The sequence below is a fragment of the Vicia villosa genome, unplaced genomic scaffold (genome assembly GCF_029867415.1).
Source record: "Vicia villosa cultivar HV-30 ecotype Madison, WI unplaced genomic scaffold, Vvil1.0 ctg.000113F_1_1, whole genome shotgun sequence".
Taxonomy (NCBI): Eukaryota; Viridiplantae; Streptophyta; class Magnoliopsida; order Fabales; family Fabaceae; genus Vicia; species Vicia villosa.
Genome location: NW_026705021.1, coordinates 1522082 through 1538522, shown reverse-complemented (window position 1 = coordinate 1538522; position 16441 = coordinate 1522082). Strand labels below are relative to the sequence as shown.

The 16441-nt window shown below is 34.0% G+C and overlaps 1 protein-coding gene and 1 long non-coding RNA gene across 2 annotated transcripts; both read left to right on the top strand.

The window, feature by feature from the left end:
* The first annotated feature begins 9780 nt into the window (after nt 1–9780).
* On the top strand, nt 9781–11283 carry LOC131624272 (protein PSK SIMULATOR 1-like). Its single transcript, XM_058895219.1, has 2 exons — nt 9781–10424; nt 10593–11283. The coding sequence occupies exons 1-2, from the start codon at nt 9781–9783 to the stop codon at nt 11281–11283; spliced, it is 1335 nt and encodes a 444-aa protein (XP_058751202.1).
* Nucleotides 11284–14922: 3639 nt separating this feature from the next.
* On the top strand, nt 14923–16040 carry LOC131624259 (uncharacterized). The gene is made up of 4 exons (XR_009290558.1): nt 14923–15518; nt 15620–15664; nt 15809–15878; nt 15956–16040. It is a non-coding gene; the product is annotated as an uncharacterized LOC131624259 (long non-coding RNA).
* Nucleotides 16041–16441: the final 401 nt, after the last annotated feature.

Below are 16441 nucleotides of genomic sequence, written 5' to 3'. Positions count from 1 at the left end.
AGGTTATGCTCATAGTTGTTCTCCCGCTTGTTGTTATCAATCGATGTTTGAATGGAGCAAAGTTTGTCAAACATCATCTCCATTATGTATCCACCTTCGGGAGGTTGAGGGATTTGTGGCACGGCCGGTTCGAAGTCAACTTTGTAGAAAAATCTACCTTCACGATCCGTAACAATTCCTGTATTTTTAAGAGCGGTAGCGGTGGTAATAGCACACTCTTGTTCATCCATATTTTTCTTCGGTTCCCTTTGGAGGAGAACACCAGCATTCCGAACAATATGAGAGATGGCCCTTGCATCAGGTAAGCCTCCTTTAAGGGAAGCCATAAGATGCATGTGGCGCATAATTGAAAGAGCCCAATTGATTTCAATGCCACGTCTTAGAGCAAGCAAAACCATCAACTCGAACTCATTGACCCTGGATTGGTTAGAATTCTTTGGAAATAAAACATAAGCAATGATAAGATGGAGCATCCTATCACTCACCGATAAGCTTGAACCGAACATGTTAAACTTGGTAGCAAGCTGTTGGCGAACTGTGTCGCGTTGAGTTGGTCGGCACATATCCACAAAAACATCAATCTTACTATACGGTTGCCAATCCTCCGGAATGTTACCTTGAAGGAGCACTAAACCCTCATATGGAATTCCTAATAGTTTCCCAAAATCCTCAACATCTAAGCAAATCTCTTTTCTTGAAACTTCGGATACCAAAGTGAACTCATCAAAATCATTGGTCACTATCTTAAGGTTATGGTAAAATTCCCTAACCAAATCCGGGTAATAGTCTCCATGATCACTCACAAAATTTGCAACACCGGCATTAGCTAACCTAGCATTTAAATTAAAGCTATGAGTTGGGAAATCATGAAGTTTACCGTACTTAGCCGGAAGGAGTTTCCGACTACGAATGTTGAATGTGAGTCTCCGACTCTTGGCAGTTGGTTGGAACTCTTGAGGATCTTCACTTGTCTCTCCAATTTTATTCTTTCCCTTTGCACTTCTTGAAACTTTGGGTGCCATGGTTGAAGGAAGGTGAGAGTTAGGGTTTAAGTTGGGATTTTCGGATTTGGTGAGTGGAGGAGGATTTGAGTGAGGTATGTGTAAGAATGGAGGATTATATAGAGTTTTGAGGTAGTGGGTGATTTAATTTTGAGAGTTATGGTGAGATAATGGAGCTTTAATTTGGTTGACAATGGAGGTGGAAGGTTTGAAGAAGATGAAGATGAATGTTGAATGAGAGTGAATGTGAGTAAATGAGTGTAAATGTGTGGTTGTGAATGAGTGAATGTGTAGATTTAAGAGATAAAAAGCTTTTAAGAGATATATAATAAAACAAAAAAATAAGAAAAAGTGAAAGTTTACGTTACAGCCAAATAAAGAAAAAAAATCTGGACAAAGGTCGTGGGAACCGGTTCGTCCCTACATGGGAACCGGTTCCTGAAGCACATAAAAACAGCGCCTATGGAAATTACTATGGGGAACCGGTTCGTCCCACATGGGAACCGGTTCCTGGACTAAAAAAGTCCAAAATCTTTAATTTTATGAAATTTAAAGCATACATATCATTCATAAATACCAAGATATAATATAAGAACATTTATAAAGCACTTTTTAACACATAAAATGTTAGAAACGTGTACCTTTGATTTATGATAATGACGAACGAATTTAAACATCACCTTCATCTAAAATTCCAAGCTCTCGTCGAATTTTGTAAAATGATTCTTTTGGGAGAGGCTTGGTGAAGATATCCGCAAGTTGATTATGTCTATCTACAAAAGTGACTTCAACATCTCCTTTAAGCACATGATCGCGAAGAAAATGATGTCGAATGTCTATGTGTTTGGTTCTTGAATGCATGACCGGATTCTTTGTGATATTTATAGCACTTGTATTGTCGCATCGAAGAGGAATGCATCCGAGATCAAGTCCGTAGTCACGAAGTTGTTGCTTAAGCCAAAGAATTTGTGCACAACAACTACCTGCTGCTATGTATTCCGCTTCGGCCGTACTAAGAGCAACACATGCTTGTTTTTTACAAGCCCATGATACTAATGCATTTCCAAGAATGTGACAAGTACCACTTGTGCTTTTACGACCAGTTTTACATCCTGCATAATCCGCGTCAGAATAACCAATTAAATTGCAAACACTACCTTTAGGATACCATAAGCCAACGTTGGTCGTTCCTTTGAGATACTTCATGATCCTTTTAACCGCCATAAGATGTGATTCCTTTGGATTTGCTTGAAAGAGAGCACAAAGACAAACACTAAACATTATGTCAGGACGGCTTGCCGTCAAATACAATAAAGAACTAATCATACCTCGATACTTGGTAATATCAATTGGAGTACCGGATTCATCTTGATCAACATATGTACCGGAGCCCATTGGAGTATTCATTGCTTTACAATTGTCCATATCAAACTTTTTCAATAGTTCTTTACAATATTTAGACTGATTGATAAAGATTCCATCTTTGAGTTGCTTAATTTGTAGTCCAAGAAAGTAGTTCATCTTTCCCATCATAGACATCTCGAATTCTCCTTGCATCATCAATGAGAATTCCTCACACATTTCTTTGTTAGTCGATCCAAAAATGATATCATCAACATAAACTTGAACCAATAAAGTGTTACTTTTGATTTTCTTAATGAACAAAGTTTTATCAACCTTACCCTTTTCGAAACCTTTTTCACACAAAAAATTGCTAAGTCTATCATACCATGCTCTAGGTGCTTGCTTTAGTCCATAAAGAGTCTTTCTCAACTTAAAGACATGTGAAGGATTCTTGAAGTCTTCAAATCCCGGGGGTTGTTTGACATAGACTTCTTCATTGATGTAGCCATTCAAGAATGCGCTCTTGACATCCATTTGATAAAGCTGAAAATTTAATGAACATGCATAAGCAAGTAAAAGACGAGTAGCTTCTAACCTTGCAACCGGAGCAAATGTTTCTTCAAAGTCGATTCCTTCTTCTTGATTGTAACCTTGGGCCACCAATCTTGCTTTGTTTCGAACAATTATACCATTCTCATCAAGTTTGTTCTTAAACACCCATCGAGTACCTATGATGTGTTAATTATTCGGTCTAGGAACAAGTTCCCAAACTTGATTTCTCTCGAATTGATTTAATTCTTCTTGCATTGCATTTATCCATTGATCGTCTCCTAAGGCTTCATCAACTTTGGAAGGTTCAATTTGAGAAACAAAAGCCATGTGTAAGCAAGCATCTTTGAGATTTAATCTTGTTGCAACTCCCTGGCTAATATCACCAATAACTTTATCAATAGGATGATCTCTATGAGTTCTCCATTCTTTTGGTAGATCATTGGTGTTAGATTCTTGTTGTACACTTTCTTGTTGAACACTTTCTTGTTGAACTTTCGGTGCCTTCACAATCGTATCATTTGAAGGTTCTTTCGGTGCCTTCACAATTGTATCATTTGAAAGTTCTTCCGAGGGTAAATCTAAAGGATCATCATCATCACAAACAACTATTTCCTCTTTGGAGGTGTTAGTCTCATCAAAAGATACATGCATGGATTCTTCAATAGTTAAAGTTCTTTTATTATAAATTCTATATGCTTTACTAGAAAGAGAATAACCAAGAAATATACCTTCGTCGGATTTCTCATCAAACTTACCAAGATTGTCTTTGTCATTGTTGAGAACAAAGCACTTGCATCCAAAAATGTGAAAGTGAGCAATGTTTGGCTTTCTTCCTTTGAAGAGTTCATATGGAGTCTTCTTTAAGATAGGTCTAATGATTACTCGATTTCCAACATAACATGCCGTACTAACCGCATCCGCCCAAAAGTATTTAGGAAGATTTGCATCACTAAGCATTGTTCTTGCAAGTTCAACTAGAAACCTATTTTTCCTTTCAACTACTCCATTTTGTTGTGGAGTTCTTGGTGCTGAAAAATTATGAGAGATACCATGTTCTTCACAAAATTCTTCAAATGATGCATTTTGAAACTCTCCACCATGATCACTTCTTATGGATACAATCTTTAATGATTTTTCATTTTGGATTTGTTTTGCATACTTCTTAAAGGCTTTAAAAGCATCACTTTTCTGCACAAGAAACAAAGTCCAAGAATATCTAGAATAATCATCAACAATAACTAAGGCGTATACATTACCTCCGAAGCTTCTTGTCCTTGATGGACCAAATAAATCCATATGCAATAATTGAAGTGGTCTTGTTGTAGTCACCACATTCTTTGGTTTGAAAGATGATTTGGTTTGCTTTCCCTTTTGACATGCATCACATAATTTATCTTTGACAAACTTTATCTTAGGTAAGCCAATAACAAGATCATGTTTGGTTAACTTATTTAAATGATCCATATGAATATGGGCTGCTCTTTTATGCCATAACCATGAATCATTATTATTGTTTACCAAAAGACATTTTACTTTCAAGGATAAATCATTTAAAGAAATCATAAAAATGTTATTAATTCTTGTACCTTTGAGTTTTACCTCATTGGTGACTTCATCGATGATCAAGCATTCCTCCTTAGTGAATTTGATCTTGAAGCCTTTGTCACAAAGTTGGCTAATGCTTAGAAGATTATGCTTTAGTCCTTCAACATAAAGAACATCTTCAATTGATGTGAAAGGTGGTGCACCAACTTTGCCTTTGCCAAGGATTATTCCCTTATTGTTGTCTCCATAAGTGACAAAGCCCTTGGCCTTTAACCTTAGATCTGAAAATTGGTTTAGGTCACCCGTCATATGCTTTGAACAACCACTATCTAGATACCATAGGTTTGAGGTGGTCTTCAAGCATGCCTACAAAACAAATTAAGTTTTGTTAGGTACCCAAATGGCTTTGGGTCCATCATAGTTAGTTCCTTTCTTCACCCATACATAATGTCCACTAGGAACACTAAAGTTCCTTACATAACAAGCATTGGGTGTGTGACCAATAATACCACAATAAAAACAAGTAGGTTCAAAGTTACTTCTATATCTAGGAGGATAAGATTTCTTCTCAACAAAGTTCTTCCTTTTAGGATAATGTTGCATTACTTTAGGCTTGATCACTTTCTCTTGAATTGGTTGGTTACTAGCCTTGACAAAGATAGTCTTGTTGGATCTTGGTTTATCAAATTTAGAGAAACCAAGTCCGCTCTTATCATTGGAGTATCTCTGTGTGCTAAGAACATTTTCCAATACAATTTGCCCTTTTTCATATCTTTCTAAAACACGTTTTAATTGGACAATTTGGAAGGAAAGTGATTCACAATTCTTGCATGCAACATTATCTTCTTGAACACTAATCATTTTTTCTTTGTCATCTTTATGTTCTACTTCAATTATCTTAACCTTCTCTTCCAAAGATGATATTATTTTCTTTTGAGATGAGATAGTTTTATAGAGAATTTTGCATTCTTTTAATAATTCATCTATTGCACCTTGTGCACCATTATCAAAAAGAGAATCATCATAACTAACCTCACCTTCTTCATCGTCGGAGTGGTGTGATGCCATTAGTGCTAGGTTTGCACTTTCGTCACTATCGGAGTCCGATGAGGAACTTACTTCATTATCTTCCCATGCTATGTAGGCCTTTTTATTTTTGAACTCCTTTTTGCCTTTGAATCCATTCTTCTTCGAAAGCTTTGGACATTCCGGCTTTATGTGTCCTTGTTTTCCACATTCATAGCATGTAACTTCTTGTGATGAAGTGGATGCTTCTTTATCCTTATGCTTTGAGAATTTCTTTCTTTTGACATAGTTAGTATTATCAATATTATTTTTATTACCAAAAAATTTTCCTAACCTTTTTACAAGAAGCAAGAAATTTTCATCTTCATCCGATGCATCTTTCATTTTGCTTTCTTTTGAATCTACCTTTAATGCAATGCCTTTGGATTTCTTCTCTAAGTTCTCATGCTTTTCCAATCTTCCAAGTTCCGTCTCATATTCTTGAAGTTTTCCAAATAGTGTTGCGGAAGTAAATTTTGATAAATTTTTCTTTTCGGATATCGCCGTCACTTTTGGTTGCCACTCCCTTGTCAAAGATCTGAGTACTTTAAGATTAAGTTCTTTGGTAGTAAGAGTCTTACCAAGTGCCTTCAAGTGATTTGTCAAATGTACGAATCGTTTTTGCAAATCGAGAATAGTTTCTCCGGGCTTCATTCTAAACAGTTCGTACTCTTGGCTTAAAGTATTCAATCTTGATCTTTTAACTTTAGTGGTACCTTCATGAGTTTCTACAAGAGTATCCCATATTTCCTTTGATGTTGTACATGCCGATACTTGGAAAAATTCATCCATACTAAGAGCACCTTGAAGGAGATTGACCGCCTTTTTGTCAGCAAGAACCTTCTTTCTATCGTTATCATCCCATGACGCTTTAGGTTTATCCGATCCAACACCGTTAACGACAGTTACAGGAACATGAGGACCTTGTAGGACAGCCTCCCATACTTCTTCTCCTTGTGCTTCTAGATGAGCCTTCATTCGGATTTTCCAAAAGTCAAAGTATTCACCACAAAACAATGGAGGCTTGTTGTTAGAACCACCATCTCTGAAAACTGGATTTTGGTTTGCGGAAGCCATTCTGGATCTTTAGGAACAAGTTACCTATAACTTGCTCTGATGCCAAATGTAAGTATCAGATATGCCTAAGAGGGGGGTGAATTAGGTTTTCAAAAATTAATCGGTTTTATGAGAAAGTCTTTTCTGATTTTTGGTTAAGTGTTTGAAGGCTTTTGATGGTTTTTATCTTTTTCTTGGTAATGGTGATGAAAGCGGTAAAAGCGAAAAGATAAAGAACACAACGATATATACTGGTTCCCCACACAATCCGAGAGTACTCCAGTCCCCTTTCAAACACGAAAGAGATTTCACTATAGTTAGAATTATTGTACAAGCCTGTGCCTACTATCTAACCTATAGGGTGATCAAAGGTTCTTAACACCTTTAAAATCAATCAACACTAATGTGGATGAAGAACAATCCTCTTCAAACACACCACTTACTTCCAACAATCCTGGATAGTAAGGAAATAATTTTCTTTGAATTTTTACAAGAGATTTAGATGAAGTTTGTATAGCACTATCAATCTTGGATTGATCTTCTTCTTCAAATAAACAATTCTCAAAATGAATATAAGTGTTCACAATGTATGCATGAAACTTTGAATGAATTTCTCAATGAAAAAGTGTATAGAAAGTTTCACTTGAAAGAAAGAATTTGATGAACACTTGGAAATATTGAAAGATGAAAATTTATGAAAGTTATGAATTGTTAATGAAGAAGGTGATTAATGATTATGAAAGATGTAGTATTTATAATGTGCTAAACACCTCTTTGAATGGTTATTTTTCCATGAAGCAATGCAATGATTTAGTGGTAAGAAGATAAATTCGTTTGAATGAAATCATGCAATGGAAAAACACACTGGTTCAGTAGGAACCGGTTCCTGCCTGGGACAACCCGGTTCCTGCTGAACATTACAGCAGAAAAATTCAAATTTTGAACTGAGGAACCGGTTCCTGCCTAGGGACAACCCGGTTCCCCATAGTAAAACACAGAATGCTGAAAAACTGAGAATGCCTGGAACCGGTTCCCCCATAGGGACAACCCGGTTCCTAAAACATTTATTTTGAATTTTATATATGAAAAAGGTTTTAAATGATCTTTTGAAGGATGATACTTTGTAGTATGTTTATGATATGCATGAAAATATATTTGTGAACAATTATATGTCAAAGTGAGTATTGTTTGTACCTTTGCCGTTTTAGCTCGATCCTTGAATCTTTATTGTTTCTTCAAGACTTTGAAATGATGTGTTTCTTGCTTAAAACTTGAAATACTTTTTGCACATCCTTTTATGAAAGCTTGATGTCCATATTGTCTTCATCAAAACAAACTATGCTTGAGAAGCTTGTATTTACATAAACTATACCATTATCACTTCAGGATCAAATAAGATAGTAACACAAAAACAAATTTCTACATTACAGAAATTATGAACAGAAGCAGAACCAGAAACTATTTGCTTGATATCATACTTTTAGAGTAAACTATACCATTATATCTCATAAATGTTTCAAAGTATTCTCACAATTTGCTCTAAAAATAGTGGGAAGACTTTACCTGAACAGAAGCAGAACTGGACTTTGATTTTTGACCAAGAAAAACCCTAAAATCCCACAAGACTTTGATTCTGAGAGAAGCAGCAAGAAGACGACGACGGCGGCTAGTTGAGACGATGACGGAGGGACGGAGGAGGGGCTGAGACCACGGCGGAGGGAGTGAGAGCGAGGAAGCAGAGAGTATACGTGAGCGAGGAAGAAGAAGAAGATGTACGGAGGAGTTTTGGGTTTCTGAATAAAATAGCGTGTTTTAGTTTTATGAAAATTTTAAAAAGGGCTACCAGAGCGCTTTTCAGAAGCGCTTTCATATGCCCCTTTATACTAGCGCTTTATTACTAAAAGCGCTTTCGTACTCACCCCCTATAAGAGCGCTTTCAAAAGCGCTTTCATACCCACCCCCTATAAGAGCGCTTTTAGAAAGCGCTTTCATACCCACCCCCTATAAGAGCGCTTTTAGAAAGCGCTTTCATTACCCCCCCCCCCTATAAGAGCGCTTTTCTAGCGTGATTTTTAATTTTGTTTTTAGCCAAACCTACCAGAGCGCTTTTGGGCAAAAGCGCTTTCGTAGGTGTGCTGTTAAAAGCCAAATTTGGCGTAGTGCCTTAACCTCTTGACGACACGTGTACCACCATGCACAAGATATTAAACAGAACTTCTCCACGTGTCTCAGCATATAAAACCACCAACAACTGCCACTTTTCTTCCCGCCCTTCGACTAGCTTTAGAAGCTAGACCTTTGACACTTGCATCTTCTAAGGGCAGACGTGCTACAACTTGCTTCGACGGAGCCTTGTTAGACTCTGCGTTGAACCTTCTTCGACCAGACTCTCTTTCGTTTCTTCCCATTCTTTCTAAAAATATAGGGAAGTTGAAAACTTTGGTAACACGGTGTAGAATATATTTTCGGATAAGGTGATCTGACGATGTAGAATATGTTTTCGGATAAGGTAGCGTGAGAAGGCTTAGAATTATATTTATCCATTTTCATCACGGTTGCTTCCTCCTTGTATTGGAATTTGCGCTCTATTAAATTTATATGTCGGATATATATATATATATATATATATATATATATATATATATATATATATATATATATATATATATATATATATATATATATATATAATTAATTATTAAAGTAAGATGAAACTTTATTTTTTTAATTTAAATTTTAAACAAATTTAAAATTATAAAAATAATGAATAAATTTAAAAGTTTGTTATAAATATTGTCGTAATAACAAACACATTTTAATAACATTTTTATTTTTACATCCTTGAAAGGTTAAGGCAGTTGTTTTTACTAAGTTAAACCATTTTTTTAACAAAGTTAAACAAGTTATTAAACTATATAAATCCTGTAATCTCATCTTACAAAAATTAATACACCAGCTATATCATTCATTTCAGTGGTAACAAATGTCTATGAAAACTAAATCCTCTCTGTCCATACACCCAGCACTAACCCTCTCTTCCCAACATCATCCAAAACCAACACAAACCCTTTCCAAAATAGTTACATAAAAAAAACTCTAAATTCAAAATCTAAAAAAAAAAAAAAACATTTTAATTATCTTGGAACATATTATTAAACCTTGAAAAACAGAAACATATAGGGCCGCCACCACCCTGACGGCCGTGGTCTCCACCGCCATGGCTCGTTGTCAAGGGTCAACATTATGTTTCACGTTCTTCCACATCGAAGAGCCGTCACCGTTAGAGACCCTTGGTATCCTCTCTTTCGACGCCGTTAAAACAATGTGTCGCCTCGTCTCCCTCTACAAATCATTAACCGACGTCGAAATCCACAAACTCCGTCGCCACGTCATCAAATCCAGAGGCGTTGCCAACCTTAATTCCCCCGACGAATGTTTCCTCCTAAACCTCGCTTGCGCCGAACGCCTCGAGGATCTCAACTTAGCCGCCGCAGCCGTCTCGCGTCTCGGCTCGCGTTGCTCGAGCAAGAGCCTCATCCATTTCGACGCTGTGTATGCTGATATGAAAAACGGTGGCGTGGATTTGAAGAAACTTGAATTCGGCACGAAGAATGTCGAGAAGGTGATTGAGAAAATGGAGAAACTCGTTTCTGCAACGAGGAATCTTCTGAATTCTATGGAGTCTTTGTCTGAAATGGAAGTTTCGGAGAAGAAGATGCAGAGATGGAGAACAATGAGAGTTAATAATGGGCTTAAGGTGAAAGTTGAATGTTTCAATGATAGGATCATTTTTCATAAGAGACAAGTGCAATATTATAAACAAATTTCGCTTTGGAATTTAACGTTTGATAAAGTTGCTGGGTTAATGGCTCAGATTATTTGCATTGTTTATGCTAGAATCTCTTTTATTTTTGGATCTTTGATTACGGGTTGCAACAACAACAACAACAACATCACCAACAATAATAATAACAATGGTGTTAAGGTTAAAGGAGTTTTTCGAATGAAGTTTGATAATCGTTGTTGTAGAATGGAACATAGTGAATTGTATAAGATAAACATTAGTATATTTGATAAAGAAGAGGAATCATTGAAGAAAAAAAACAAAAATGATGGTTATGTTTTGAAGTGTAACAAAGTGGGTGTGATTCATTTTCATAGTCATTCACATTCTCTGGTGCCGGCTGTGGATACTTTCGGTAATGGTAAGGTGGCGGCGACGAATAATATTGTTTTCAGGTTAGCGCCGGGGACGACTGTGGGTGGAGTAGGGCTTTCACAAAGGTATGCAAATGTGATTCTTTTCACGGAGAGGATTGTGCATGCTGCGGCAGCGATTGGAGAAGACGCGCGGAAGTTGTTGTATGAGATGTTGCCGGAGGGATTGCAGATAAAGTTGAGAGGGAAATTGAGGGAGAAGTGGTTGAAATGGGAGGAGGGGGTGGATAGTTTGGTGGGAGAAGAGGAGGAGGGGAAGTCGAAGGCGATGGAACGGTGGCGCGATGCCGCGGAGGAGGTGATGGAATGGTTGGCACCGTTGGCGCATGATACATTGAAGTGGCAGGCGGAGAGGAATTTAGAGAAGCTAAAATTTGAGACTAAACCAACTGTTTTGTTGTTGCAAACTTTGCATTATTCGAATTTGGAGAAAGTGGATGAAGCTATTGTGGATGTTTTGGTGGGGATGAGTTGTATATATTGGTGCCAAAAACAATGGTAGTGTACATGGTGAACATTTTTTATACCACCATCACAAACTATTTTGTTTTTAAATGGTTGAATGATTTAATGGGATAACTTGTTTTTGAATTTTAGGTGTTTAAATTTAAAATTTGTGATGAATTATTGTTATGAGAAAAAATGCATAAGCTTCATATATCAAATTTAGTGACTAGTCAACCATTGGGGTAGTGGCATGAGTGATGACAAATGATTTTGATGACTAATGAGGCTAGGTGTGAGAGGAGATGGATGCCATTTAAAATTTCAATTAATTCTTTGTCAATTTTAAATGCTATGTATTTGCAAGAGATAATTCTTGCTCACAAGGTTGATGGTAAGATTATTTTCTAAAACTGAATATGTGAGATTAGTGAACTAATTCTTTCAATCTTAAGGATTGAAATATTCATTGGTGCATTGGGTTGTTGCTAGAGTGAAAGAAATAGGTATTGAAAAAATTTAGACTCGATCACACTCGCTCTGAATTTAACAAAAAAAAAAAAACTATTTAATTGGGAAAGGAGGATGTCGGGAAAATTTAGTTTTTATCTACAGGGATGGGGGTGGAGGATGTGAATATCTGCCCTGCACCCACCCCCACCCCGCCCCGGCCTATTAAATTATTTATTATTCTTATTTAAATTACTTTATTCTTAATCTTAAAATATTATGTTTATTAGAATTATAAATACAAAAATTCAAAATACAGTTTAAATGAAAATGACAAAGTATTATTCTTATTCTTAAAGTGGTTAAGTATTTAGCTTAATAAGCTTTGACCTAACAATTAATCCAGCTATTTAGCTCGTCTGGCTTAATACAACACGTAGAATTCTCAATGATGTTTATTAGTATGGTGAATCTTTAATGGGTTGTCCTTCCACCAGGAATAAGTAACGATGATATTCCACTCGAGGCTACCGTCAAAAAAAATATCTCTCTTTGATCTAATTGTTGAAAAAATTTCCCTCCAAATAAGTTTTTTACCAGTTCCACCATAATCATATAGGAATAAAAGACCACCTCGATTATCATTGGTGCTACTTATGATTGTGTCATATATGTTCATCTGATCTTCTGTCGAAATTAATTTTTAGTGCTCTATATGAAGACTTTGGCGATCATAATTAGGCTCGTCTTAAATAAGACGATTATGAGTTGTAGAAATCAAGGACATGTTTGCTTGCGGCATATTTGGGAAATCTTTCAAGCCTTTGTTGTTTCCTTGTAACAATAATTATATGTCCATCAAAGTTAAATTATTTAATTCATCTTTTGACAAAACTAAATCTGTAAAAAGTAATGATATCATAATATGTAGATAATAATTAGTAAATATAATTTATGTCAATAAAATAATATAATGTAATTTTAAAAAGTGAAAAAAAAAAAGTTTATTACAAGGAAATTGTAAAACGCGTCCTTGTCTATGTAAAATGTCATCACTTAAATATTGTCAAGTATTATTCCAAGTAAATTCGGGACTTGTTATTTGATTTAAAAATAAGGTTAAATGCAATTCACCCCCTTGTCATTAGGGCGATATTCGGTTTTGTCCCCCTGAATTTTTTTTTTAAACCGCCTTCTATAAAACACAGATTCTGTTTTCAGAACCCCCTATCCTTTGTTTGGTTGACTGGGCGTGGGGGATCTTCTTTGTTTGGCTGATTGGGCGTGGGGGATCTTCTTATGTGGCATTAATTTTGCTGACTATGTATTAATTTCCCTTTATTTAAATAATGACATGTCAATATTGTTTGAAAACATAGAAATAAAATGTTAAAACTTACCTCCTATCGGATTCAAACCCACGAGTGTACTCATTGATGCTAAGCACCAAATCATTAAGCTAGCTGTTTTCATTTGTTAACACTTGCATTGAAATTTTTTTTATAAATGGATTATTCTAAGTCTGAATTTTTATAAGTTTGAATTTTTTTCTAATTGAACTTTTAAAGTTTTTTATTTTTATAAATTGATAATTCTTTTTTAAATTAAATTTTTATAACACTTTCTAGTTTTTAATAAACATTTTTAATTGACGTTTTTAATTAATTTTTTAATTAACTTTTTTAAATGTAATAACAAAAATGTTAAGATATATACTGAATGTTAACATTTATTTAACATATAAAATAAAAAAATTTATATATATATATATATATATATATATATATATATATATATACATATATATATATATACATATATATATATATATACATATATATATATATATATATATATACATATATATATATATATATATATATACATATATATATATATATATATATATATATATATATATATATATATATATATATATATATATATATATATATATATATATATATATATATATATACTGAACGTTAACATTTATTTAACATATATATAAAACAAAATGAATGTTGTTAACGTTAACATAAAAAAATTTAACATATATATAAAACAAAAAAAAATGTTAACATTTATGCTAGGAGTCATTAAAATATTATAAACTAACTATTAATATATAAAGTATATTTATAACTAATATAAAAAGTTAGTATAACTAATATAAATTAATATTGCTCAATTTTTTATAGGAATTGCTCAGTTTTTTTAGAAATTTATAAATTTGAGATGTTAATATATTATATAAAAAAATAAAACGTTAATATTTGTTGGGGATTTATTAATTATTGCTCAGTTTTATAATTGAAAAATATAATTAGTTTTATAATTATTGCATCATCTATATTTATTTTATTTAGTTAATAGGCTTAATTGCAACTTTGGTCCCTCTATTTTGTCCTTTTCTCAATTTTAGTCCCCTCGTTTTTAAAACCACGATTTTGGTCCTCCTTTTAAATTTTCTATTAAAAAAGATACAGGAATAGGGACTAATTTTGCAGAAAAAGGCAAAATAGGGGGACGAAAATTGCACAAAAAACTTAAAAGGGGACTAAAATAGTGATATTTAAAATAGAGGGATTAAAATCAAGAAAAAAACAAAATAGGGGGACTAAAGTTGCAATTAAGCCTAGTTAATATATACAATAAATAAAATAATTTTTAAAAATTCAGTTATATATAAAAATTAATTGTGTTATAAGTCATTTTTATGTACATTGTTATAAATCATTTTTATAAATCATTCTAATATATATTATATAAAACATACAAAATTATAAATTAATATGTATATTGTATAAACAAACAAAATTATAAATATGTACAGTTTTTTTTTAAAAATTATTCAGTTTATATGTACAGTTTTTTTTTAAAAAAATTATTCATTTTATATGTACAGTTTTAATATAAATATATTTTATATAAAAGTATATATATTAATAGTTTATAAAAAAATTTGTAATTAATATGTACAGTTTTTTATCCAGTTAAAACGTTAATAAGTAAAATAAATAAAAAGCATTTAGTTTCAATAAAAAATTGTAGCTCAGTTGGTTGAAATGTTGCTCATTAACATACTAGTACTAGGTTCAATTCTTGGTTGACTTAAAACTTTTAAGTAATCAAATCCAGTCACCCAAACAAGCATCTTTAAAATTATGAGTACCGAGATTTTTCTTTGTTTACCATGTTGGTTGATATCCTTCTTCTTTATAGAAACTAGGGGTGGACAAAAGAATACCACCCGACAATACCCGACCGATCCGAATGGAAAGTTAGGCACCGGGTCGGGTTGTTTCGGGTCTGCGGGTTGAGCGGGTGAAAGGAACGGTTATAGTAGGATAAACATGGTCGGGTTCGGATGGATAAATTGGACCCGTCGGACCCCGAACCCGACCGAAGCTGTATTATTATTATTATTAAATGTTAATTATTATATGGCCCAAGTTAGTGTAAAAATGATAGGCCCAACCCAATGCCCCAATCCATTAACTCAGTATTCATTTTTACACAAAAGTTTCCAGTAACCCTAAAACACAACACGACATTCTTGGCCGCCGTCCATCTCCATGGCGTCAAACCCTAACCATAGTAAAAAACTCACCCACAGCCGTCGTCGCCACTCGCCACCACCATCCACACCTTTTATCCTCAACCTAACATTGTCACAATAATCTCAAGATCTCTGTATTTTCTCGTTCAACCTCGAACTTCAACCTTTCAAAATCACGACACTCGTTCAACCACATGCCTCAACCCTCAACATTCGACTGAAATACGAGCTCAGCTTTCATCGTTGACTCGGTTTGGTTTCATTTACGGTAGCAATAGAAAGTAAGTTTCGTAACTTTTCAACATTGATTCGGTTTGGTCGCTTTTTGTTCTCTCCATTTGTGATTTAGAGTTTAATGTGTTATTTCTTATCATATTTTCAGAAAAATTAAGAGAAGACATATTTTCGACGAACTTCTGCAACTCAGGTGGTTAATATTAGCTTAATTTGTTATTTCTTGAGTGCTTTTGCTGCTTATGTTAATTTATGCGTGATTAATGTGTTATTGTAAGTTTAATATGTGCTTTTGTTGCTTATATTAATTTATGATTCATTTTGTGATTTGTTACAGAGGCATTCTTAGATTAACCAAGAATTCAGTTTGAAGAAGCTGCCTATACATCCTGTTCTAATTAAAAGAGGTAGTTATCTATTGTGATTTTTATTGATATGAAGTATTATGTAATTAGTCAGTAACTTCTTCCTTGATATATGCAAGGAGTTTGAGATATGCAAGGAGCTGGAAATATGCAAGGAGCTGGAAATACGCAAGGAGTTCGAGATATGCAAGGAGTTGAAAATACACAAAATAACAGTATGTATAGATACTAAACATTATGTTTTGAAAGTTTCAAAGGGACCATTAACACAAAATTATTCTGTCAATTGAGTACTCTATTTGTTTTCTATTATGAAGCTTCATGATTAAATGATTAATATTCTATTTGTTTTCTATTATGAAGCTTCATGATTAAATGATTAATTGTACACTGAGTATTCTACTATCACTAATGGTTTGAAGTGGAAGAACTAATAGTCAACTTTAGTGAAGAAGTTTTCACCTTAAATGATTAAATGTTAAAATAATGACTTAGTTTCATTATATTTGTTCCTACGTATCTTACACTTAATGCTTTTGTGCTTCCACATTCATGACTTAGTTTCCAAGCAAAAATATATTAATTGTACTCAAGTTCTGTGCTTA

Coding starts and splice junctions, on each gene's coding strand:
- LOC131624272 (XM_058895219.1), top strand. CDS start 9,781: ATGGCTCGTTGTCAAGGGTCAACATTATGTTTCACGTTCTTCCACATC. Junction 10,425..10,592: donor ACGTTTGATAAAGTTGCTGG/GTTAATGGCTCA, acceptor TCGTTGTTGTAG/AATGGAACATAGTGAATTGT.